This window comes from Paramisgurnus dabryanus, chromosome 24 (assembly GCF_030506205.2).
Source record: "Paramisgurnus dabryanus chromosome 24, PD_genome_1.1, whole genome shotgun sequence".
NCBI classification, from domain to species: Eukaryota; Metazoa; Chordata; class Actinopteri; order Cypriniformes; family Cobitidae; genus Paramisgurnus; species Paramisgurnus dabryanus.
Window position 1 is genome coordinate 26,343,581 of NC_133360.1, and position 25,399 is coordinate 26,368,979.

Here is a 25,399-nt window from a genome sequence, read left to right on the forward strand (position 1 = left end):
AAGTAAACCATTGCCTACAATCCGTGTGTTTGTTGTAGTCCAAGAAAAGAGATTTACGTTGGAGACGATAACTAGCGTCATCGTTTACTTTGGGGTTTGTACCTTTTGCATATCGTTAACATGTACTAATACACATTTACACACCAATGGAAATGTAAAATCATGAATCGGATGATAGGTGCTCTTTAAAAATCACCTGCCCTGATAATCTTTAATCAAAAATACAAATCTAAAATCTCTCTTTACGTCTGGTCATATGGTATGGCAGGTGGGTGGGTTCCAGGGAAAGATTGCGGTGATTAGCAAATAGCAACATGACCCAACTTCCAACGTTCAAATAGATTCTCGATGAACGAATTCAAGTCCCGCCCTCAGATATACATCACCACGGGGGGAAAAAGACAATCGCTACTTCCGTTTCATGGCGACTTTAAAGACTTTTTCCAAAAGTTAAAAATGCAGTAATGGCACAAGATCTTCTGAAAATCTCAGGGTGAAGTTACGAATAAGATAATTTCAGCTGTATATATTTTTATCTGATTTAATTTTGTATGTTTGTTTACAAATGGATGGATAGATGAGTGAAGGAATTTAAGCAACAAATACTGATAAAGGTGACGAGAAATGGAGAAGGTGAAATGTTTAATAATAATAATAAGAAAATAATAATAATATGATTTTCACACTAGTTTAAACAAGATTTCTATTTATAGTACGAAAAGAGACAACGCAACCCAAGTCTTCTGTATTAGGAAAAAGTAATTTTGTATAACGGATTCCATCTTTTCGGATTTTTCCATCAGTCAGAGCCAGATGCCGCCTCATATCAAGGTCGTGCTTAGTTTCGAATTTAGCACAGCTATCGGCTGGGTGCTAAAGCGCCACGGTCTGAAGGAAGTAACTGAGAGGCTGGGTTTCCCATTCATCACATTTTCAGGCATCCACAGGAAAGAGAACAGATGTGGCTCACATATCTCAAGTCAACAGTAAAAAGTGGACACAAAAGTTAGGAACAGATAAAGTTATACAATTGCAATGGAATTAAACTAAGTGCAGTGTGACCTTGACAGATGATTTTTGGATTTGCTTTTTAATATTTCAATAGAGCTCTCTCTTATTTTAGTCAAGACGAACGGACATGTAGTTTTTCGTTGCTACCGGCCAGCATTGTGTGTGATATTTGTGGTTTAGACTTCTTTGACTTCTTTAGACTTCTACTTCCCGAATGCCTGTTCATTGTGTGTGTGTGTGTGTGTGTGTGTGTGTGTGTGTGTATGTGCACCTGCATGTTTTTTTTTTAATTTAAAGTTGATGATGTTGTTGTCTACAACAGACTGTAAAACTGGATACTGTATGAGGTTTTGTTGACAAAGATTATGTGCTGTCTGTTAAAAAAAAACAGTCTATGTATCAATGCACCTGATTTCTATTGCTTTATGATTAAAACATGCATCCAGTCTACTAATGCACATTTACACACATACACGCACATTAGAACTGTCCCTGAACCTGTTGTTATGTTTCATGGGTAGTTACTGCCCTCTAGTGGTTATATTTAAAAATAACATCTGTGACTGCAAATAAAATTGGCTTTATAATGCATCATTTTTATGGATATTTTAAATTTCTTTTTATTTTAATATTTATTTTTATGTATGACTGAAAAATGTATGTCTATAGTTTGTAACGCATTACATCAGGTATATGAAAAAATATAGATGTGGTCTCCCACCACCCTCCACCCTTATCATATACCGCACAAGACATGAGCATGTAGGCTGCGTATTTATATAAATATTACATCAAGACAACCATTAAGCCATCACTTAAGAAAAATTGCTTAAATTATTATGCAACCAATACAATAATAACAAAAGATAAGAAATCGTTACATAATATTAAGTACCATTTTTTAATGATCAATATAAATGCTCGGTCTGTTATCAAAAAGTTAAAGTAAACTTTCAGCAATTAAAAAGAATGCAGTCAAATGTACAAGTTAAACTACTTACATTACTCAGTGTCCTTAATTCGGTTGATGATTTTATGGTACTTTATAATATTATTAGATAATGGTAATACATTAATCCATCCAAGACCAGTTTGTTGTAGGCTACTCTTTACTTTAATAAATCACATGAACAGCAGGCAGGACTGTAATACTGACAGGCGTTGTGTCTCTGTTTCCAGTGTGTTATTCAAAACAAGTTTAAGCGTTTTGTTCAGTATTTAGTGCAAATATCTTTATCTTTAGCGCAGGGGCGGATCTACAGGTGGGCCAGTTTGGCCATCCAGTGAGATCCATGGAAATACATTATGCTTGTTTTGTCATGCATTAGACTCTCCTAATATTGATAATAATGTGCCAATTTGCATCTATATGCTATTAACAGAATGGGGGCCAGTATATTATAAATTCTGGATTTTGTGGGGCCCTCTGGGGGGGGACCTGATAATTGTCACCACCTTTCACCCCAGAAGTGACAGCACTGGGTGAGATGGTGTATGCAAATCACCGAAATGACATTTATGGTTCTGTCAAAGGCTGAAATACTTACGTTGACTTGTGGTTTTAATTTAATGGGCAATTCTTTACTAAGTAGATAGATAAACTACAATAAAATAAAACCCATTTCCAAATGCAATTAAAACTAATTGAGAATAAACAAACCGGAAGACAAGAAAATTGTTGGTGCTGCTAGTTTCCATTTCCCATTATTCTTTTTATTAGTTACTGTTTATGTTATTGGTATGCTCATATTATTAGACCTTTTTGCATTGTTGTATGTTTAACACAATACTATTTTGTACATAAAGCAAAGGGAATTTAAAGCTGCCATCTGTAACTTTCGGAAAAATCAACAAAAATCAGGTATGGAGTTTATTCAAGAATCAGTTTCATGGAATCTCCTTTGCTTACCCTGATTTATTATTAACCTATACCGGGTTTTTTCAACCTAAAGTTGAGTATAATATAAACAGTTAGCGGATGTGTTTGTCTCTTTCTGACCCAACCCTGAGTTGAAAATAACCTTGAATTTTCGTGTGTAATATTTCAGCATTTTTATTATTTTGTTAATATCATTTAATGCTTATTCAGTTTTCATTAACTAATGATAACAGTTACAGATTTTGATTTCAAAAGGTATTAGTAAATGCTGAAATCGACATGAACAAAGAATATTAATGGTAATGCATATCAGCTAATGCATTAACTATGATGTCATGGGTAGTTTGTCTGCAAGTCATTAGCATTTTTCTCAAACAGACATATCAGTGGAAAGGCAAAAGTTACAGATTGCAGCTTTGAAAAACTGAAAAAAGGATTGTTACAAAATATTAATCTAGGATATTTGTTTGTTTGTTTACTTATTCTTCACGCCAATTCAAGCACCTATGGCTATATTCATGGAGAGAACCGCATTATAAAAAGTTTAACGTCAATGACGAATGACATCAATACAATACAATAATTACGTTTTATTCAACTTAACCTGGATGTTTTTGGCCTGTGGGAAGAAACCGGAATGCCGGGAGTAAAAACTAGGATATTAAAGGGGTCATGTTGTGTTCCATTTACATTGGATGTCTAGCTAGGAATGGCATTACACCCAAGCTGATGGCTTTTCAGTAGACAAGTTTGGTTGCCAAGATGGTTGCATCCGGTGAAAACTTTGTTGTGCTTGCTTGGAATACAATCAACTAAAACGCTGCATTTTGCACAGATAATTCTAGTGCACATTCACGGCATTCTTAAAACCCCTAATAAAAATTTCACAGTGTTTTATAAAATAAATGATGTAGGGAGAGTAATTGATTCATTTAAAGGAGTGTGCCTCAAAACATTTATATCCTGCTAAATGTCACTGACGCCTACATTTACTTCAGTGTTTTGCATGTGAATTCTTATCCAATCATGACAAACTATATATATATCGTTTGAAAGCTCTGAGAGTGCAGTTTTCATTTATCATCAAAACATTGGTAAATCAGTGACATAGTGAGAGACATTTTCTGAAAATGCCATGTGTCCACAGGTGGGCTCACTTGGTCATTATATATTTGTAACACTAATACCCTAAACCTGAGCAGTCTTGACAAACTATATATCATTGGAAAGCTCTAAGAGTGTAGTTTTCATATTTCATCACCATTTTGGGAAAATTATAACATAGTGAGAGTCAGTTTCTAAAATGTTGCATGGCCACAGGTAGGCCAAATTTGTCTCTACATATTTATAATATGTAGTTGTCATATTTTAAAACTTTTTAGCAGTAATAATAATGAAGTGACAGTAATTTATTAATTTGTGACAAGGGTATGCATCAAACCGTTGACACCTAGTGGACGTTGTTGGTAAAACCACAAAAACTTTGACACAAACCTAATTTTTTGTGATGTTAACTTGAAATTTGGATCACAACTTCATGTTTTTACATCATTTATTTTTTGAAACATTTACATTTTTATAATTTGTTTTATAAAATTAATATGTTATTGCTTTATTTTTATTTATAATATCTATCTATCTATCTATCTATCTATCTATCTATCTATCTATCTATCTATCTATCTATCTATCTATCTATCTATTTTTTTAATATTTTCAACTCCAGAAAAACCCAAAGTGTCTTCTTTAAAACAAAACCGAGGCTTCTAGACCAAAAAATGCCAGATTTATATTAATTTGAAGATTTACACATTTTCACCCCCACCCACATTTTTTTTTTGTCTAGAAGCCTAATTTTGGTCTTGTTTTAAAGACGACACTTTAAAGTTTAATCTTTTTTGTACACTTATTGTACTAGATAAAAATATTACCATATAGTATTAATTTATACATAAAATTTGGTTTGTGTTGGTTTTGCTGTGAGGTTTGCTGCCTACTCTTGTCACAAATAATTTACTGTCACTGCATTATTATTACTGCTAAAAGGTTTTGAAATATGAAAACTACATTTTTAGACCTTTCCAACAATATATAGTTTGTCGTGATAGATTAAAATGTACATGCAAAATATTGACGTAAACTCAGGTGTCTTCTATCTTCAAGTGAAATAAAGACAGAAACTATGCAAGACGTAGAAGTTTAATGAATGCGAAAGTTAAAGTCGTGAAAAAAAATGCTCATATATTATTATGTAACTTGTTTTAAATGCATTATTTGATGTACATTGTGTGTGTTATATTTTTTAGACTGGCCATGCAGCAAATTTGACATATCTGTTTTTTGATCATTTTAACCACTGAATTTTGCATAACATTTTTAAAAAGCATAATTTGCATATTTTTCAAAGTATTAAAGCATCTTTTGACATTTTATCTTACAAAGGTTTACATAATTTGAATCAAAAGAATTTCAGCATTCCAAAGATATGATGAAGAAATGTTTAAGATTATTTTGAAATCTTTATAAATACTGACCAAAACTGATCTCATTGGGACACAGTTGAGATCTCTTCTGAAAAATGTTTACACTCTTCTGAAATATGTCTACAAGATATCTAGGTCTTTTTTCTCAGGAGAGTATAGACATACTTTTACCACATTTTAATTTGGACCATTACTGTTACCCTACTCCTTTGTTCTTCAGTAGTACCAATACCCTCTCATTTGCTTAATCCACAGGACATGGCTGGGCCTCTTTTCTCTGTCCGCTTATATGTGCTGGTGGAGCACCTCTGCCTGCTACACTATATCCAAGCAGGGGCATTTTATGGGCATAGGCCACTGCCCCAACAGCACCAACCTTTAGGACAATTACCTCTTTTGCCACATGGCAATGAAGGGATACCCCAACACTATTACCATGGAAAGGAAATGCCACAAATGTCATATGGAAATGAGATGCCTTTGCTTCCACATTATGGAAAAGGACGTCCACATATACCCATGCACATGGGTAAACCCAATGTTGGAAAAGGTTGGATTAAAATACATAAAATATAACATAAAATCACACAATGTATGAGCTAAAGGTTAATGCAATGTACTAGAAATTTATCACAGTATAAAGACCAAATATCATGCACAAGATTAGCCATATTTTATTTATTTATATATACAAACATGCTCTTGAGAGTGCTACTTGATTTGTATAATCCCCATTAACTGGGCGCTAAACAATGCAAACAACACCAGCAAATTAACAAGATTCTAAGTGGGTGATGTTTGTTTCTTTTATTTTTCTCCAAAAATATTTATATGGATATGGATATTAATTATTGTTTATAAGCATCCACAAATTGCTGAACATTTATGTTTTATTTTGTTTAGGTGAAACAATTCCAAGGGGAGAGAAGGGTCTCACTGGTGAGGCGGGACCAATTGGACCTCCAGGGCCTAAAGGTCCACCAGGACTTCCTGGTCATGGTATTCCAGGACTTCCTGGAAAACCTGGTCCTCAAGGTCCACCAGGATTCCCTGGGATTGGAAAGCCAGGAATGCCTGGATTGCCAGGAAAACCTGGAGGCTTAGGTTTACCAGGACCAAAGGGTGAATTGGGACCAGCTGGAGGTAAGGGGTCAATAGGATTGCCAGGACCCCCAGGTCTTCCGGGTCCCCATGGCCTACCAGCTGTGGCAAAACCAGGTGGACAAGGACTTCCAGGACAAACTGGGCTTCGTGGAGAGCCTGGACCAAAAGGCCTTCCTGGGATTCCAGGCCTCCCAGGCCCAAGAGGTGACAATGGGATTGGTCTCCCAGGACTACCAGGTATAAAGGGACCCTCTGGGCCTCCAGGACTACCAGGACCAGAAGGACTACCGGGAGTTGGCAAGCCAGGACTGAATGGATTACCTGGGGCTCCTGGTAGGCCAGGTCAACCTGGTGCACCAGGAGAATCAGGGCTGGCAGGAGTACCAGGGGAAAGAGGACAAACTGGGCCACCAGGACTACCAGGTTTGGCAAAACCTGGTTTAGATGGGTTGCCAGGGAAACCAGGTCTACCAGGTGGAAAAGGTGAGCCAGGACCTGCTGGTTTACCGGGGGGTCCAGGTTTGCCTGGATTTGGAAAGCCTGGTTATCCTGGCCCTAAAGGTGACAAGGGGCATTTCGGCTTGCCAGGGCCTCAAGGTCCAAATGGTGAGAAAGGTCATGGTGGTCTTCCTGGAATAAATGGATCACCAGGTCCGAGTGGCCTCCCAGGTGCCCCAGGTCCAATTGGACTCCCTGGAGGCATTGGTTTCCCTGGTCCAAAAGGTGAGGGTGGTATAGTAGGCCCTACAGGGCCACCTGGTTTAAAAGGTGAACATGGGCCTCCAGGACTTCCAGGAAAACCAGGGTTTCCAGGAGAAGTGGGGCAACCAGGACCTAGAGGCATACCTGGCTTCTTAGGACCGAAAGGTGAAAACGGACATAAAGGCTTTCCTGGCCAAGCTGGACTGCCCGGAAAGCCTGGTGCAAAAGGAGAAGGTGGATTTCCAGGAGAGAAAGGTTATCCAGGACCCATGGGAATCCCAGGAATAGTGGGTCCAGCAGGACCAATGGGCCCACCTGGTCTCCCAGGGACAAAAGGTGAAATTGGGCCACCAGGAAAACCTGGACCACCAGGTGATGGAAAACCAGGATTTCCCGGTCCAATGGGGCCCTCAGGTAAACCTGGACCTAGTGGGCTCCCTGGTCAACCTGGAATACCTGGTCCTCCTGGCCAACCTGGTCCACCTGGGCTTCCTGCTCCAGTTGTTGGGCAAGTCCTTCCTGCAACAGGTCCTGGGTTGGATGTCAAAGGTTATAAGAAAGAAAAGCCTGGAGGAGCCATAATCGGTTTGGATGGCCAAGAGATGCCTGCATTTACTGCTCAGCTAACAACCCCATTTCCTTTAGTTGGGCAACCTGTTGTCTTTAACCAGATTCTATATAACGGCAACCAGAATTATAATGCTCAAACAGGCATCTTCACTTGCAAAATACCTGGTATTTACTACTTTGTTTATCATGTTCACTGCAAAGGAAACAATGTATGGGTGGCCTTGTACAAGAACAATGAACCAGTAATGTACACATATGATGAATACAAAAAAGGTTACTTGGATCAGGCATCAGGGAGTACAGTGCTTCCCTTACGAACTGGAGACACTGTACATGTCCAGCTACCATCAGACCAAGCTTCTGGACTTTATGCTGGTCCATACGTGCACTCATCATTCTCTGGTTATTTGTTATATCCTATTTAAATATGTATTTAATCTTTAAAACCTTAGTTGTGTATGTGCCATCATTGTAGAGACATTTCTTATATGTTAAAAATGTAAAGTCTTAGAAAACGTGGACGTTTTAGGAGCTGGTCACAGATAAAGCCGAAATTCATTTCTTTTATTAAGATATAGAAGGATTAAAAATGGACATGGTTTTAATTAGGTGATGAGAAGGTTTTTGAAGTTATCCAGTGTGTTGTAGTACATTGTGACAATGGGAATACATATTTAGGAAAAGTATGCACAACTCCATAATCAAAAGAGATTACCAGATTTTACAGGATTCAGTATTCCATTCATATTGTTAGCACTTTGATAGATCTCCTATTACATTATTTATTTGCATATTTCTTCTTGTTTGATACTATATTGGATATCTATATCTGGGGTCATATTGACTATATCAATGTAAAATGATGCAATATTCCCTGTAAAAAAATTCCGTAGAAATTTGCAGCTGGGTTGCCGGTAATTTACCGTAGATTTAAATGTATGTTATTTACTGGCAACATTTTGTTCAAAGTTAAATGAACATTAAACATTTATAAGTCTTTGTCTTTAGAGAATAAAACTAGAAAAACAGCATCAAGCAAAACATTCTGAGAAACAAAATCTGAAGCAAAAGACTGAAAAAGGTTGATGATGATTTCTTGTTCCCAGAATGCTTTGCATGAGGCTGTTATTGTACAATTTTATTCTGTAAAGATAAAGACTTGTTAATATTTAACATTTATTTAACTTTGAACAAACTATTGCCAGTAAATAACATAAATTTAAATCTACGGTAATTTACCGGCAACCCAGCTGCAATACCATTGTAATTTCTACAGATTTTTTTACAGTGTTCAGATTGTGATAATGGTGAATGTTTTATTACCTAGATTGTTCGATATGCACTATGTTTCTGCTGTCATAATAGTTTATCGTTTTACCATTTTAATGTACTTTATAATAGCATATGGGCACATAAGGGTTGTTATTTGTTTGTTTAACATAGCCTACATTTTGTTTTACATTTTGGACACATTGCCATACAGCAAAATACATATCTATTTTCGGAAATGTTTTTTTTCATCTCACACCACAGGATTTAAGTATACTAGGTTAATGTTTATATAAATTAACTCAAGGATATTGAATGTTAATGTGTACTGTATCACCATCTAAAGTTGAAAGATCTAACTTGTTCAATCACACATTCTAAGTTACAAACTTTTTAGTTAATAGAAACCTTTCTGTAATTTATTTAGTTTTACTACTGAATGGCTTAATTTGTATATGTGCAAAGTGATGGCGGTGCACAAAATAATGAGTTTATATTTGTTTATTTTTTGAAAAGGGTGCTGAGTTTTTCCACAAATATATAAAGTTTTAATCAAATTGTGAGCATTTGTATTTGGGGAAATTCAAACAAATAAAGAATCTGACCATGTGAATGCTTTATTTTTAATTTTTTGCATCAAGGGATACTATAGATTTGATTAGACATTATAGTCACAATGCACAGTTACTGTACTGTTCAGTGATTGTGCACACCAAAGCTTTTAAACGAGGCTGAAAATGCCGAATGCCAGCTGTTTTTTCAGCTAAGCGCCAGCTTTCTTCAGCTGTGCCCTTTGGTTGCTGTGATACTTCTGCTCCGTGTTGGGGAAAGTTACTTTTAAAAGTAATGCATTACAATATTAAGTTACTCCCCAAAAAAGTAACTAATTAAGTTACTTAGTTACTTTTTTATGGAAAGTAATGTTTACGTTACTTTTAAGTTACTTTCGCATTCCTTTTCTTACGTGGGTGAGGCTTGATCTCTTTCAGGCCTTGCAGATGGCTTTTACGACTAACGCCGGTTTCACACCACAAGCGTAAGCGGCGCGTGTTTTTCTCGGCGACCATGTTAACAAGTTAAAGCATGCACACCGCACGCGTGAGCAGCACATTCTCGTGAAGCAGCAGTGCTGCGACCGTTTCGGCGTCGGCTCTATTTTTGCTGTGCTGCTCACGCTCAATTAAAGTGACAGTGCATTGTTTATGGTTTAAATGGTCGTGGATTGACGCGAAAAAGTGTAATTTTACAATAAAATCACGAATGTGACGCCAAGTGTGTTTCAATAGTCATAACTTTGAGCAATTAAAAAGAAAGCAATGAAATATTTAAAAACACACTGTTGCCAGAAGACTGCGCTGTCATTCACTCTCTGCCTAGCAAATGAGTCCTCATCTATCTTAATAATCTTCAGAAAAAAAATACATCTATAAATCTAAATCTTATGCTTAAACTGTTGAAGGGAAACACGATCGACTGGTTCTTGCTGTCAGTCATTGAGTGATTTTTTTTATTTTATCGTAAAACTTCAGAGAAACAGATTTAATAATGTGCCATGGGCTTTTTACAGTATGTCTATAATTGTGTTTTGTGTCTATATCTGTTATTACACTGACCACAATAGCACGAAATCAATGTGGATTAAACACATCACAGTTATATAAATTACACTGACCGTCAAAAAGCGTCTTTAAGAAATTTAGCTCATAAATGCATGTAAAATAAGGTAATTTAAACTTATGAATTTTATACTGTTTTTAAACTGCACAACTCTCAACGCTAAGCTAAAAAAAAAACTAAGCACCAGCTTTCAGCGCGAAAAAAACGCTATCTGCTTTTTTTAAAAAACTTCCATTGGGAAGAATTGAAAACATAAAAGCTTTGATGTGCACACCCCATTAAAAATAAAGGAGTCACTCCAGTTAGACCAAACTGGCAACTGACTACGAGTGATATATTGATAATGTTGAAGGTAAACTAAAAACATGGTGTTTGGGATTTGAACTATTTTTTTATAGGGATGCACCGATAGGATTTTTTGGGGCGATACCGATTTAAACAGACAACTTCTGGCCGATACCGATGCCGATATTAAACACTTGTATACAATACTACCTCCTCTTGAAATTTCTGCAGAACACTCGTTGCAAATGACACATTTTTTTGTCTTTATCCGAGATTTTGAAGAAAGCCCAGACCGTAGACATTTTCCCGAAATACTCTAGACCGCATGGATCACGTGAATGAGTAATCTCGCGTAATTAACTACGTGATTTATTATTTTTTTCCCTCATCGCACGTCTGACAAACTATAATTTATACAACTTATTTTGTTTTGGGAAGTATTTAATTATTTTTATAATTATTGATAAAAATGCTGGATTATGCAACAGACATGCAACTCATTGCTTTTATGCGGTTTATTAATAAACAATCGGTATCGGCCTTTCTCGTGCTGTTGCCGATGGTTTCAAATTTATCAAAAATCGACCGATAAATATCGGTGCATCACTATTTTTTTACCATATTAAATTGGGAAATTGTTACAGAACAATAAAGTTTAACAATATTTCACTGTAATACAGCTGTAAACTGTCTTTGACAATTCCCACATTTTTTTTTAAAGTTAGGATTGTGTGCTATTTTTATAGCAATAAAGATAACAGACAGGAAATTTTAAGAACTAAAAATTAATTTCAGGCTCGAATTTGGTAGACTCAATTTTTTTTTCAAATTACAGTGATGAGAAATTTCTAACTTCCTTACAAATATGAACCACGGTCTTACTACAGTTAAAAACATGGTTACTATTGCTAATCATGGTTACCAAAAATTAAACCATGGTTACTGTAGTGAAATCATTAAGTAATCATTAAGTCAAAACATGGTTACTCCACATTTTATGAATGTTTATTTGTTAAGGACTTGTTTGTGAGGGATTATTGTGTGAAATTTACATCTCCACGCCACGGGAGGCGGTAGTGAAGCCGAATATCAAAGTCAACTCACATGTAGAAGAAGAGCAGCTTTAGCTCACTCACTACTGTGGTCGTTAAACAAGAAGTTTCTACTGTATATGAGAAGTTTTAGGCTGGTTCATGTCAAAATAAGGTATGTTTTAGAATGGATGCTTTATAACTTTTACACGTATCAAGGCGTTTCTCATTATATGTCCGGGACGTTTTGATAGATTGTAAACTGTAGTGTGTTTCTCATACAGAAATCATACTGCTTTAGGAGACGTCAGCAAAATCTATATCAGTTCTCATGATTGGAAATTTAATTTTAAAGAATGTCTTTGTATAAGAAACAAATGCATTGACGATCAGCAAAACCATGTAACCAAATCTTAAAGTGGGTGAATTAATAGTTCGAACAGGTGTTTACTAGTTCAGGATAAGGTCATGGAGTGCAGCGTTGTTTAACTTTTCTCTAGACGTTTATAAACACAAAGCTGAAGTTGCAGTCTTTGCGACACGAAGCGATTAAGTCCTGATAACATTAACGTAACTGTACTGTTCCGGTTTTAAGCGGATTCCTTTCTAAAAAGTTCCCTGAAGGTGTTTGCTGTTTAAAATACTGATTGTATACATCTGAAATCTAAAGGGATGTTAAGTGAAAGTACAAATGCTGGCGTATGTTTTTTGGTACTATTTACCTCGGTTTTTATAACAAGGTTATCAATGTTTAAAACAAATAAATGTGGATTGCCATATGACGAGTTTTTACTAGGGTTGTAAAATTCTTCGAATTTTGGAAACTTACCATTGAATTTAGACGGAAGTGACACAGATGAGTCAGATGTTGAGGAAGATAATGTTTGTGTACAGTATGTGATGTTACTGTTTGTATTCATTACTCAGATGTATAAATAATTTCCTTTCATTCCTTAAGTTTCCACAATTCCTAAGCTTTGCAACCCCTAACTTACTTTATACAGTGATGAAATTCGGTGTAATTTAACGAGTGTAGTTTTACCTCAGGTAGCGTTTTGCCATGGCATCACGAGCAGGACCGCGAGCAGCAGGAACAGATGGCAGCGACTATGAGCATCGCGAGCGCGTGGCGCAACACTATCAGATGAGGTACATGTTTGTCGTTATTTAGTTTGTTTTGTCTTCATATAAATAATATGATTCATATGGATATTTTAAGCTGGTATTTATAGTATACTCTATGCTAAATCGCTTCAGGTTATTCCTGTTTTTTTTTTCGTTTTGTTTTTTAGAAAAATTTTTTGTATTATTCATACTTTTTTTTAAAAAATATGGTAAAACATGGTGCAATTAAAAATAATTTGGTTATGAAGTATATTGATAAAATACCTGATTTTTGTATTGATGTATTATTTATTTTAAAGCAGCTGGAAACGCATAAAATAGCCATGTCCCACTTAAACCAAAAGAATACAAATATTTAAAACTCCTATTTTCGCTTCATTGTGTTCATTAGAACCGCAATCCGATTTCAATCTTTATTAAACTATAGTGTAATTGATAGAGCATTGTGTTGACAGTGCGAAATGTCATGGGTTTAATTTCCAAATAACACGCATACTAATAAAATACCTTGTTATGTACTGTAAGTGTAAATATTAAAGTGGACATATCATGAAAATCTGACTTTTTCCAAACTAGAAAATGTGCAAAGAAAACCCCCTAAACTTAGTTTTGGTGAGCCATTCTCTGCAAGCATGTGGTCACTTAAATTTGGCTCCCCTTGTGATGTCAGAAGGGCATAATACTGCCCCTTAATCTATCCAACCTTGGCACTGCTATTTAGTGCAGAGATCAGCTCATTTGCATTTTAAAGGACACACCCAAAAATGCCAAAAAATTTTTGCTCACACCAGACCTACATTTTCTATACGGTATTTTGAGCTAGAACTTCACATACGTACTCTGGGGACACCAAAGATTTATTTGACATCTTAAAAAAATCTTGTGATATGTCCTGTTTAAGACAAGAGCACAGTAGGAATGAACCCATAACAGTCTTAAAAGATAAATTGATGCAGATATTAAAGGGACACTCCACTTTTTTTTTTGAAAATATGCTAATTTTTCAGCTCCCATAGAGTTAAACATTTGATTTGTACTGTTTTGAAATCCATTCAGCTGATCTTCGGGTCTGGCGGTATCACTTTTAGCATAGCTTAGCATAATACATTGAATCTGATTAGACCATTAGCATCCATTAGAGTTTCAATATTGTTTCTATTTAAAACTTGACTCTTCTGTAGTTACATCATGTACTAAGACCGACAAAAAATTAAAAGTTGTGATTTTCTAGGCAGATGATGATATTTCGCAGGCGCAATGATATTACGCAACAGCCAAAAATAGTCCCTTTATTAACTTTCAATGGCAGGGGACTACTTTCGGGCACTGCGTAATATAGCCATGTTACAGCAGCAAACTCCTTGATTATTACGCCAGAATGAAAGTATAGTCCTAGCCATATCAACCTAGAAAATCACAACTTTTAATTTTCCGTCAGTCTTAGTACACAATGTAGCTACAGAAGAGTCAAGTTTTAAAAAGGAAAAATATCGAAACTCTTTGGTTATTTTTGAGCAGGATGCTAATGGTCTAATCAGATTCAATGGGTTATGCTAAGCTATGCTAAAAGTGAAAAATGTGCATATTTTCAAAAAAAGTGTCGCTTTAAGTTCTGAAGTTGCAAAGTCACTCTGATTTCATTTATTCAACCCTTTTTATCCCCCAGTGTTGCACTGAAGTCGGAGATCAAGAAGCTGAACATCGCTCATGCTGCACTCTGGTTGCTTGTAGCGGCACAGGTGGTGGTCAGCCAGCTGAACTTAGTATCGCATAAGCTGGTGGCCACTCCGTATCAATGGGAATACATTTATCTCTTGAGCATCGTACCTACTGTCTTCAGCTTCATGGCCCTTCCCAAAAACAACACCAGCTACCTCGTCATTTCGATGATCAGCGCTGGGCTTCTCAGTCTTGGTCCTATTTTTTATGGAGGAATGGAGATGTTCCCTATGGCTCAACAGCTTTATCGCCATGGCAAGGCTTACAGATTCATCTTTGGTTTCTCAGCCGTGTCTGTGATGTACTTAGTCATGGTTATCGCACTTCAAGTACATGGCTGGCAGATCTACTATAGCAAAAAGCTGCTGGATGCCTGGGTCACCAACACGCAAGAAAAGAAAAAGAAATAAGAGACTGGTGCAGAATAATAATGCTTTTTTATGTCGTCATATCCTCTTTTGTTAAGGGGTTCTTTCATCAAATGCATTTTAATTATTACGTAAACAACTCATTGGAGCCCAGTCAAGATTTTCAGCTTTTGTCACATTGACATTGGGCCTTCAATTGATGTGCATATATGCATCAGAGCTTAGATGTCACCCGTGGGCATTGTATTGTAATCTTTTCAGTGTTTACCACAACACTTAAAGATTTCCTGTATTTTTGGGATCCAGGCATTCCTGGAATATGCAGTATATCTGCAATGATGAGGAACGGGAGGTATCTTAGCCCCAGTCGCATAAATTTTGTCAAATATTGTGCTAAGATATTCTGCTCTTTGTCCACTTCTCTATTAATAATAAAAATCTTGACTGAACACAAAAATTTAGTTGGCTTTTGAACATTTATATCTGAAATTTGTATTGACTGATTCATTTGTTTCTCGGTTAAATGATACGTAAATGATTCTTTGTTTCTCAAAGTTCACTGAAAAAAAATGATTCATTCATTTAATTTTTTTTAAGGTAAGTGGTTGCAATCAATTTATTTAAGCTACATTTAAACAATAAAAAATAGAAAAATTAGTTTTAAAATGTAGCTTAAATAAATTAACTGCGACCACTTACCTTAAAAAATTGAGGAAGTTGAATTAATCATTTTTTTTCAGTGTTTCAGTAACACTTTGCAATGAGGTCTTAAGCAATAATATTATTTAATGCAAAGCTTTTACAGCATTTATGTCTTTGTTAATATAAATACAATTATTCATAGTTCTGAAATGTTATTTCATTAACTAATGTTTAATGATACACCCTTTGCTTTATTATATATATTAGTAAATGGTAAAATTAACATTAGACATTTACATTTTTATATTAATTTTAATTATTAAGATTAATAGAAATAAAATTAAAACATGCTGCAGAAGGCTTCATTTCTAGTTCATTTCTAGTTCAACTAATATTAACAAATCAAACCTTATTGTATAACAATATTTGTAATATGTAAACAATATGTAAACTGGCTTTCCCACTGGCTTTTATTACAATCTATCAAATTAATATAACATTGGAGTGTGTGAGTTGTATAATAAATGTTGAAATACAAAGTGCAAGATGCAAAAATCTGTAATTACTTTTAGATACAGTACCATTGTTTTGTCTATAATACTGTACGCTTGTAGTGAGACATTAACAAGAGAACAAATAAACCTATGGCGGTGGTTTTGTAGAAATGTTGAGCAGATAATTAACTAAGGGTTTAGTGTAACTAACATGAAAACACAGACTTGTATTTAGATGCCAGCCACTTTGGAAAATATTTAACTTTTGTGATGTAGTGTATTAAATTCGTTTGTATTATTTATATCCCTGCTTGTGAAAACCATGTCTCATAATCTAATGACAACAATCAAAGTTTGATTTCAATCACTTTAACTGCGGTTTCATAGACTGAACCAAGCTTTTGAGTCTAAAAAAATGCCATAAGGAAGAGTGATGTAACAACATATCTGTTGGGCCTGTGGTATGCAAATGGTGTGTACATTACAAGTTTTGTAATCATTGCATAATTTCCCAGCATGACCAGATGTGCTTTTGTTACCCCGGCCCTATCCTCAAAGTTACAAATGTAAAATGTTTCCTTTCAAAAGACATCGACATCCAGTTAATAGTAACTATTTGTTCAGGTACTGAAGCTAAATATGAAGTATTGGTTATATTGTAGTTGGGTTTGTGGTGTACTGCATGAAGCCTGGTTCACTGCCTCATAAAATACCAAGTTGCAATAGTTTTTTTTGTTTGTTGTTGGATCAATGTGGTGCAAGTTTAAGAAAAATCCATCAGGTAATCTTTGGTTTTCCAGCACCTTTATTTCATCCCTTTTCAAAAGTAACTGAGGTTGAAATTCATCTTTTCGCACTAAGGACATCTGAGAGACTCATACACAACTATTGCGATGATAATCTATTCAATGATAATCTAGAAAGCAACACAGTACATAAATAGCCAGGGGTATGTAAACTTTTGAACAGGATCAACGGCATTTCACAAAAGGTTCCTCAAAGTGAAAAATAGTTCTTCAGATTATAATGTATGAAGAAAATGGTTCTTTAAAGAACTGTTGACTAAATGGTTCTTTTAGGAACCAAAAAATTGTTCTTCAATGGCATCACTGTAAAGAAAATTTAAAGCACTGGCCTTTCTGCAATAAACCTCATCCTGCATCTTCTCAAATTGAGCGCTGTGTTCTTTTGGTATTTAATTAATGTGGATGATTAATGGGAGCATTATGTCTCATTTTCTGTTTTTCTCATTTACTGTAAAAATGTCATTTTAAAACTGTGCATTATTATATTTAATGATATTTATAAAATCTTATAGTCATGGTTTATGGTTTTACTTAACAGCCATATTTAGGCAAATGATATAACCTGCCTTGGAAAATATGTTTTTGCCCTTTACCATTTTTTTTAAGAAATGCAAATATAGACATATGTCACACTGAACATTTGAGATCCTCCTACATAGGTCAATAACAAAGATGCTTAGGTGGAGAACCAGATTTGGACTTTTAACAGGAACATGATGCATATGTCGCTGCTCATATTTGTTTCAGGTAAGCATATTATTCTTAAATTATCCACACAGGTAAAGTTAATGGTCAATTTAGGGCAACTTTAACAGACACAGGAACCCTAAGTTCAAAAAGAAAAACATTCCCTTTTATTAATACAATTGACCATTTTTATATTGTATTATACAATATTTAAAAATATATAATAGCACATAGATTTAAAAAAATCTGTAACATTTTACAGTTTGTTAGCTAACATCAACTAACAATTAATAAAGCTTCTACACCGCATTTATTCATCTTGTTAATTCAAAACTCATGTTAATTTAAGCATTTACTAATCCATTTAATTATTTTTAATCAAGAAATGTCTGTTAATGAACAAAGAACTTGATTTAGATATATATTGTTGATAACACTTTATATTAAGGTGCACATATTCACTACTAACATGTGAATATGCTAGGTTTATTAGCATGCATAAAAATAGCATTTTGGCTGTTTATTAGTACTTCAATATGAATAATTGCATTAACATTATTTAGCATTAAATAGATTAATAAATATTAAAAAACTATTTTTCTAAGTGTAAGTAAAGATTCACTTAGTTATTGTAAAGGTTCAAACCCAGAAAGTATGAAGAAAATGTGTTTAAGCTGTACTGTAATTTTAAGATATAACATTATGCATTTAATAAAACATTAAATCATTTTTTTTTAATTTAATAACACTAAAACATTGTTTGCTGCCTTAATTTCTAAGTCATTTCAACTTATTATTATTTATCTTGACTTCAGATGAGTTGTTATAACTTGTAAAATATAGATGTCAAAAAATATATATAAATAATAGTATATAAAATCACATGTAAAAATATAAATTATTTTATACGTTTAAAAAATTAAGGCAGCCAACATTTTTTTACAGGGTGTTACCCTGATTGTAAAATCCAGTCTAAAGTCTCATAATCTCTTTATAATATAAGGAACATCAAAGGCAGTAATTGATTTTAAGATTAATTGCAGATAAATTAAAATACATTTTAGTATAAAAGTTTTTGTTGAACCATGATTTGTTAGTTCAAATGTTTGTACGCACATTTTACGAACACATTTTTGCGTATGCTTGCTGCATGAATGAGACCCAATGTTTTTATATGGCATATTAACAAGCTGAGAAAATGTATGAATTATTATATTGCTGTTTCATGCATTAATAAAAACTATTCATCTGGGAGTAAATATAAAAAAAGCTGCCAAACAACACTGAAAAGGTTAATAGCTGCGTTTTCAGATTTGCGCAAAAAAATTTGATTTTCTAAAAGTCAATAAAAACTTATTTGAAATGACAGCGTTTCCACTAATCTGTGATATGCGACTAAAACATAAGTCATGATCCATGCAGTCATTCCAAACATCACATCGACGATATATTAAGCCATTATTTTAACCGAAGGACACCAAGAGTGTTATTCAAACAATATGGGCAAGGAAATCTTCTTACTTTTGGAGCAAACACATATGAGGTGTTCATGGGACATACATCAGTTGACCTGAAAATGCGAATAAACTATTTCCATTGCCGTTTTGCGAAATACACCTTTTCCAAACTGCCTAAAAAACCACCTCATGTAGCGTAAAATGTTTTTTCCAATATATTGGAGTTTTTCAGAAATGTACAGGTTTCCATTGACCGTATTTTCAATTCGCAATATCAGTTTGTGCAATTTTAATGTGTAATAGAAATGCAGCTACTGACTTACTTATGTGGCGAGACTGAATGGGCTTTTGATGGGACTTGTACAAACAAAACATATTTCAATTCTGACAATCTACTTTAAATATTACCAAACCACACCGATTCTGCTGTAATATGAAATTCCCCCCTACTTTGCATAAACCTAATTGTTAGCACAATGTCATTTGCTCTTATTAATCATATTTCTAATTTGGATTGCCTGGGTTAGTGCGATTTGCATATGTTATTGTCTTTAAAAAAGTGAATTTGTATGAGTTTCACTTGCAAATGACAGTATGTGCAAAGCTGTTGTAAACTGTGATGGTGGGGTCATAACAAAGGCCCTGTGACGGGCACCTCACTCATTGGGCCCAAGAGATGTGTTGCACACCCATAAAAATAAATCAATGATTATCTACAGTCCTTTCTAAGGCAATAATCTAACTCTTTTTGTTTCTTATTTTTCAGCTTTTATGAATCAGATGTCACTCCATAATATTATAACAACATCTGCACTGGCTATAACAACCCCATTAGAACCTGTTAGCACCGTAGTTGCTACAACATCTGAGGACCAAAACACATCCTCAGAACCTGTTAGCGTCATAGTAGCTACTACATTTGAGGTCCAAAGCACAACCTTAAAACCTGTTAGCACCGTAGTTGCTTCAACATCTGAGGACCAAAACACATTCTCAGAACCTGTTAGCATCATAGTATCTACAACGGCTGAGGACCAAAACACAACCCCAGATCCTGTTAGCACGGTAGTAGCTACAATGTCTGAGGTCCAAATCACAACCTTAGCACCCTTTAGCACTGTAGTAGCTACAACGTCTGCGGTCCAAAGCACAACCTCAAAACCTGTTAGCACCTTGGTAGTTGCTGCCATGTCAACTGCACAAACCATTTTGGCCAGTACGTCATCTGCTACAACCAGACAATTAATATCAACCATTGTCCCCACCTTGAACCCCACCCTGGTGTTATCCGTTCCTCAACCCACCTTGCAGTGTCTGAGAGGGGTTCTCACAGACAGTGGGGCCTGCCTCTGCCCTGATGAATGGACCGGAGACATCTGTAATATAAGTAAGTTCATTTCAAGATAATAAGATATCACTACTTTTGAGGAATGCCTAGAGCAAAGGTGTCCAATCATGCCCACTCTCAGTGAAAAGGCTACAAAAGCTGTCACCTAGGTGGTACCTTTTTAAAAAGTACACATACGTCCCTAAAGAGTGCATAATAGTACCTCAAAGGTACCTCACAGGTATATACATTATATTAGGATCTTTTTAAAAGGATCCCATCCCAGTGACGGCTTGTTGTACAACTACTCCATTAACACAAGCCAGATATCTCTTGTATACAGTTGTTTATTCATGAATTACTCATGTTTGTAAATGAATGTGCTTGACCAACCTTATTCAGCCTGCCGCCATGTTGATTCAAAAATGAGGTTGTGAGGGATGGACGCCCATAGTGTGCGCTTTAAACTTATTGTTTTGTACCGGGATGGTGGCCATTCAGCCATCAAAACACAGAAAATACAGAAATCATGGATTGTTTAAATGAGAAGGGACATTATGATCTAATTTTGAGATAAGAGCAGCGCAATGTGTACATTAAATCTGTTTTGTTATTAACGTTTTGGCTAATCTTTAATTTCTAACGTTGTAAGCATGCTTACTTCTCTTTAAAAGACTAATGCTGCGTTTACACCTGCCGCGGTAGAGGCGGTAAGCGCGGGTGATTTAAATGTTAAGTAAATGCAAAGACACGATTACACGTGGATTATTATCCTGTGGCACGGTGCGCGCGAATTGAGCGTTGCCGCGTGAAATGCACGAGTTGAGAAATCTGAACTTCGGCGGATTTCCGCGCTAACCAGGACCTTGCTGTAGTAGTGACATGATTACAGGAAGCGAGCGGAGTGGCGGAGTCTCGCCTAGAATGACTAGAATTTCACGCGGGGATTAAACGAGTGAACTCAAATGTTCAAGCATCCAACTACGCGCGTTTTTGCCGCCCCTACCGCGGCTGGTACACGCAACATAATATAGTCCTAACACTAAGTACATATCTCCAATTCATACAGATTACAAAAAATGCAAGACATAAATATGTTAAAAACTTTTCTTTGGTAAGTTTTGTTAAGTATATTGTCCGGAATCAACAGAAATATGATTCATTTCTTACTAAATAACATTTGGACACAATTTTAGTCAATCACACATATAAGTCAAGTTCATGTCTTGAAAAACATAACGGAGAAAATACATGGGTCATACTCTTTTGATCTATACAAACTGGAGATGTATAATTAGTTGTTGTCATAAAATATTGTATTGTTGCACTATATTAAAGTAAACATGCTTACAACATGAGAAATTGTTGATTAGCCAACAGGCCAATATCCAAAACAGATATTATGTAAAGTCATATGTCCCTTCTTATTTTAACAATCCACATTTTCTGAGGTTCTTTGTCTTGTGGAAATTTGTAAACTTGCTGAGTGATCAGCATCCTCATACAAACAATAGGTCTAAAGCGCACGCTGTGGACATCCACATTGTCTCCCAAAATGTTATTGCAGGTATTTTCTGTCCAGAGGAAACACTAAATGGTTTCACCTTTCCACTTACTGTGCTTGGTCAGCAAACTATTTCAACACAGCTACAGCTATGCCCTCAAGGAACATTCAATGGTATCCAGTGATCTTCATTATTAAATGAAATGTACTTGCTATACTGTAAGTTACTACTTACTATGTTTTAATCTATGTTTTTTATGTTTAGCAAGTGTACCAAAGGCGACAGCTACATGCCTGAATTCCACACACTCATTTGGTGAACTGAAATTAATAAATTGTTCCTTGACGTTGGAAAATCTTAAAGGCATAGTCAATGTAAGTTGTAATTCTTCTTCGTATCGCAGCACATGGCAGCCATGTTTGGTCTCTGGCTGAGAAAAAGTCAGAGTGGAAGTCAGTTTGGCTATAGTTGCTAAAAAACTCATAATATATAAGTTAATATAAAATAAAATTAAATGTCATAATATTGAAAAAATCAAATAGATATAGGCTAACTGTTTACAAAATTCCATGATTTTAACTCCAATTAACTTAACTTTAATTGCAAAGTGATGTCACTGATTTGGGGAAAAACGCACAAAATGACTGATTTTCAATATAAAAAGTGATTGTGGACTGGATTTTTTTTTAGTCTTGGGCATGTGAAAGATTAGTAGCAACATTGGCTTTGATGCATTTTTAATTTTGTGCAGCATCAGATTTAATTTTTTTTCTCTCACATTTGTTGTTCGTGGCTGTTTTAACTTCCATTATAAAGACATTTTTTATTGGAAAGCCATGACATCATATAATCATGAATGATTCTTGATCGTTGGTGGTTTTCTCTTTTGCAAAGAGGTCAAATTTGTCATTTTTACTGTTGATCACCATTTGGCACCATTAACCCTTTAGTAGGCCTGTGCAAAAACAAGAGCTTAAGTTCTGGCTTGTACATTTAGTTATATGAGCTTTGTGTGTGTGTGTGTGTGTGTGTGTGTGTGTGTGCATGGTGCGAAAAATTCTGTAAAAACTCTTCTCTGGATTAGATTTATGAACATCATTTATTATGAACCAATAAGGGAGAAAAAAATGATGCTGCACAAAAACTAAAAATGCATCAAAGCCAAAGTTTTTACTAATCTTTGACATGCTGAAGGTAAAAAAAATCCAGTCCACAATCACTTTTTATATTGAAAATCTGTCATTTTTGGGTTTTGTCCCCCAAATCAGCTGACATCACTTATGAAATTGGCAATTAAAGAGTTAAAATCATGGAATTTTGGTAAACATTTGGTAGTTTTGATCAGTACTGAGGTATTGAGGATTTATGCAAAAAAATTACAGCCATTTAATTTTAGTGGCATTTTTGTTCACAAACAACCTGAAAGGGTTAACACAACTGTATATACTGTATATATAATTGCCAAGTCTCCCTGACTGACACAATTGGTTTTAATTGTAATATTTAGGCGAACGACACATCAATGAATGAGAACTGGTTCATTGCTTCCAGTGTCCAGATGCTCACATCCAAACCAGAGCAACTGACCGCTGAAAATATCACATCAGCTGCTAAGATTGTCTCCAACCTGCTGACCTCCGGTGTGTTGAACAAGGCAAGAATTTCTGAATTATACAATCAGTTGGCTTCTATAGTAGCAATGTACAAATGTCAAAAAACCATGTTTTAGACCTGTATACTGTTTGCTTTATTTCAAAGACGATTGCATTAGCGGCGGTGGCCAGCATTAGTCAGCTGATGGATGCTGCTCAAAGCCAATACTCTGAAGACTCATACGCAGCTGTTGAGAAGTATTTACACATACAGAACCAAAATATACATGTTTTAACAAACATACAAAAATAATATTTAACAGCAAAGCATACCATTAAAACATAAACAACTTTTCTATACCACATTAGTGTTATATTATGGTAATAACAATGACAATAGTTGTAACTACACCATCTCAAGCAGTACAGTTTCATTCAGTTTGGAAAAATTGTCTTAATGTTTCATGCTCTATTTTTAGTCTTACTGTGTCTTTGGAGGAATTTGCTTTGCGCATGAGTATGAATGATACAATGTCTGGTAAACTGGTGCAGCCAAACCTGGCAATAAGTTTTATTAAAGTGCCGATGGGGACACCACAAATAGAATACTACTCACTGACAGGTGAGTCCAGTACCCAAAAAATAAACTCATAAAAAGAAAGATGCTACATTTTGCCATAGAACAATTATTTTTGGATATATGGTTCATAAAGGACACTATCTGGTCAGAATATCTTAAAAAGACACATATTAAACCAATTTTTAGGACCTTCAGAGCCCTTTAGCCCCGACAAAATAGGTCTGGGTGCAGAGGCTTTAACTGCATCCTCTTCAGGACATCCTGCTGAGATCCATTTAACTCTCAACCTGCAAAAAGATGTTCAGAAAAACTGGGGTATGATTTTGGTATAATTCCTCCACTTATTTTGGTGAAAATTTTCAAAGAAAGGGTTGAGAAATATACCTGTATCTCCTTCTCTTCTGTAGAGAACCATAGTGTAGGTATTGGAGTGGTGCTGTATGAAAATGATAACTTTTTTAAGGCGAAAAGCTTTACCACGCAAATAGGCACCAAGAGAAGGGTGGTCTCCGCCAGCCTCACGGACAAAAAAATGCTTGATCACGTAAAACTCATGATCACGTCCAAGGTAAATGTTTAAACTGTCACATAATGTGCTTATTCTTTATGAAAATAAATTTGTAGTGGTGTTATGATCTAAGGATTACTCAGAATTGCATTACAAACACCAGATTTTGGTTATATGAACACAATTATTTTATAAAAAAATATTTATACCTGATCTGTGAACATGTGCTAAAATTATTCGTTTTAAATAATATTTAAAAATGAATAAATCGAGTTAACAAAGCTGTTATGTGAACATCGTGTGTTTTCAATTGTTTCCAATGGAAGGGACTGCTTTTTAAAAATTGCGTTTTTTCCATGCTAAGCGCCAAAGCTGAAAAATTTCCAGTTTTGGGTTAAACGTTCGTCAATGTCACTTCTCACTTGGCCTTCCAATCACAGTGGAGAAAGGGCAGGACAAATATCACAACAATTAACCCGTGCATCGGCTCTCCTGATTTTGCCAAGTGGTTGAAGTCCTCAGGGCAACATTATGTTGACCCTGGGACAACATTTCAATCAGCCAATCAGATTTCAGAAATAAGTTTACAGTTTGGATTAAGTTTAGGCTTACAACAAGGATTAGCTGTTTCTAGACCA

General features: G+C 35.3%; 3 protein-coding genes across 4 annotated transcripts in view; all 3 read left to right on the plus strand.

Annotated features, from left to right (window-relative positions):
- The window catches only part of col8a1b (collagen, type VIII, alpha 1b), a 44,751-nt gene extending 35,124 nt beyond the window's left edge, over positions 1 to 9,627 (plus strand). For both annotated transcript variants that reach the window (XM_065259682.1, XM_065259681.2), the window contains exons 2-3: positions 5,629 to 5,923; positions 6,277 to 9,627. In XM_065259682.1, coding sequence (XP_065115754.1) covers positions 5,632 to 5,923; positions 6,277 to 8,174 — 2,190 coding nt within the window. In that variant the 5' untranslated portion in view covers positions 5,629 to 5,631 and the 3' untranslated portion in view covers positions 8,175 to 9,627. The remainder of the gene's footprint in view (positions 1 to 5,628; positions 5,924 to 6,276) is intronic.
- A 2,376-nt stretch (positions 9,628 to 12,003) lies between these two features.
- Positions 12,004 to 15,620, plus strand: jagn1b (jagunal homolog 1b). Its single transcript, XM_065259683.1, has 3 exons — positions 12,004 to 12,126; positions 12,999 to 13,100; positions 14,743 to 15,620. Exons 2-3 carry the CDS (start codon positions 13,012 to 13,014, stop codon positions 15,203 to 15,205), a joined length of 552 nt encoding a protein of 183 aa, XP_065115755.1. The 5' UTR covers positions 12,004 to 12,126; positions 12,999 to 13,011; the 3' UTR covers positions 15,206 to 15,620.
- A 2,207-nt stretch (positions 15,621 to 17,827) lies between these two features.
- LOC135741136 (adhesion G-protein coupled receptor G7-like) lies at positions 17,828 to 24,833 on the plus strand. Its single transcript, XM_065259781.1, has 9 exons — positions 17,828 to 17,852; positions 20,016 to 20,636; positions 22,144 to 22,254; positions 22,346 to 22,455; positions 23,589 to 23,735; positions 23,840 to 23,931; positions 24,153 to 24,295; positions 24,440 to 24,568; positions 24,661 to 24,833. The coding sequence occupies exons 1-9, from the start codon at positions 17,828 to 17,830 to the stop codon at positions 24,831 to 24,833; spliced, it is 1,551 nt and encodes a 516-aa protein (XP_065115853.1).
- The last annotated feature ends 566 nt before the right edge of the window (positions 24,834 to 25,399 follow it).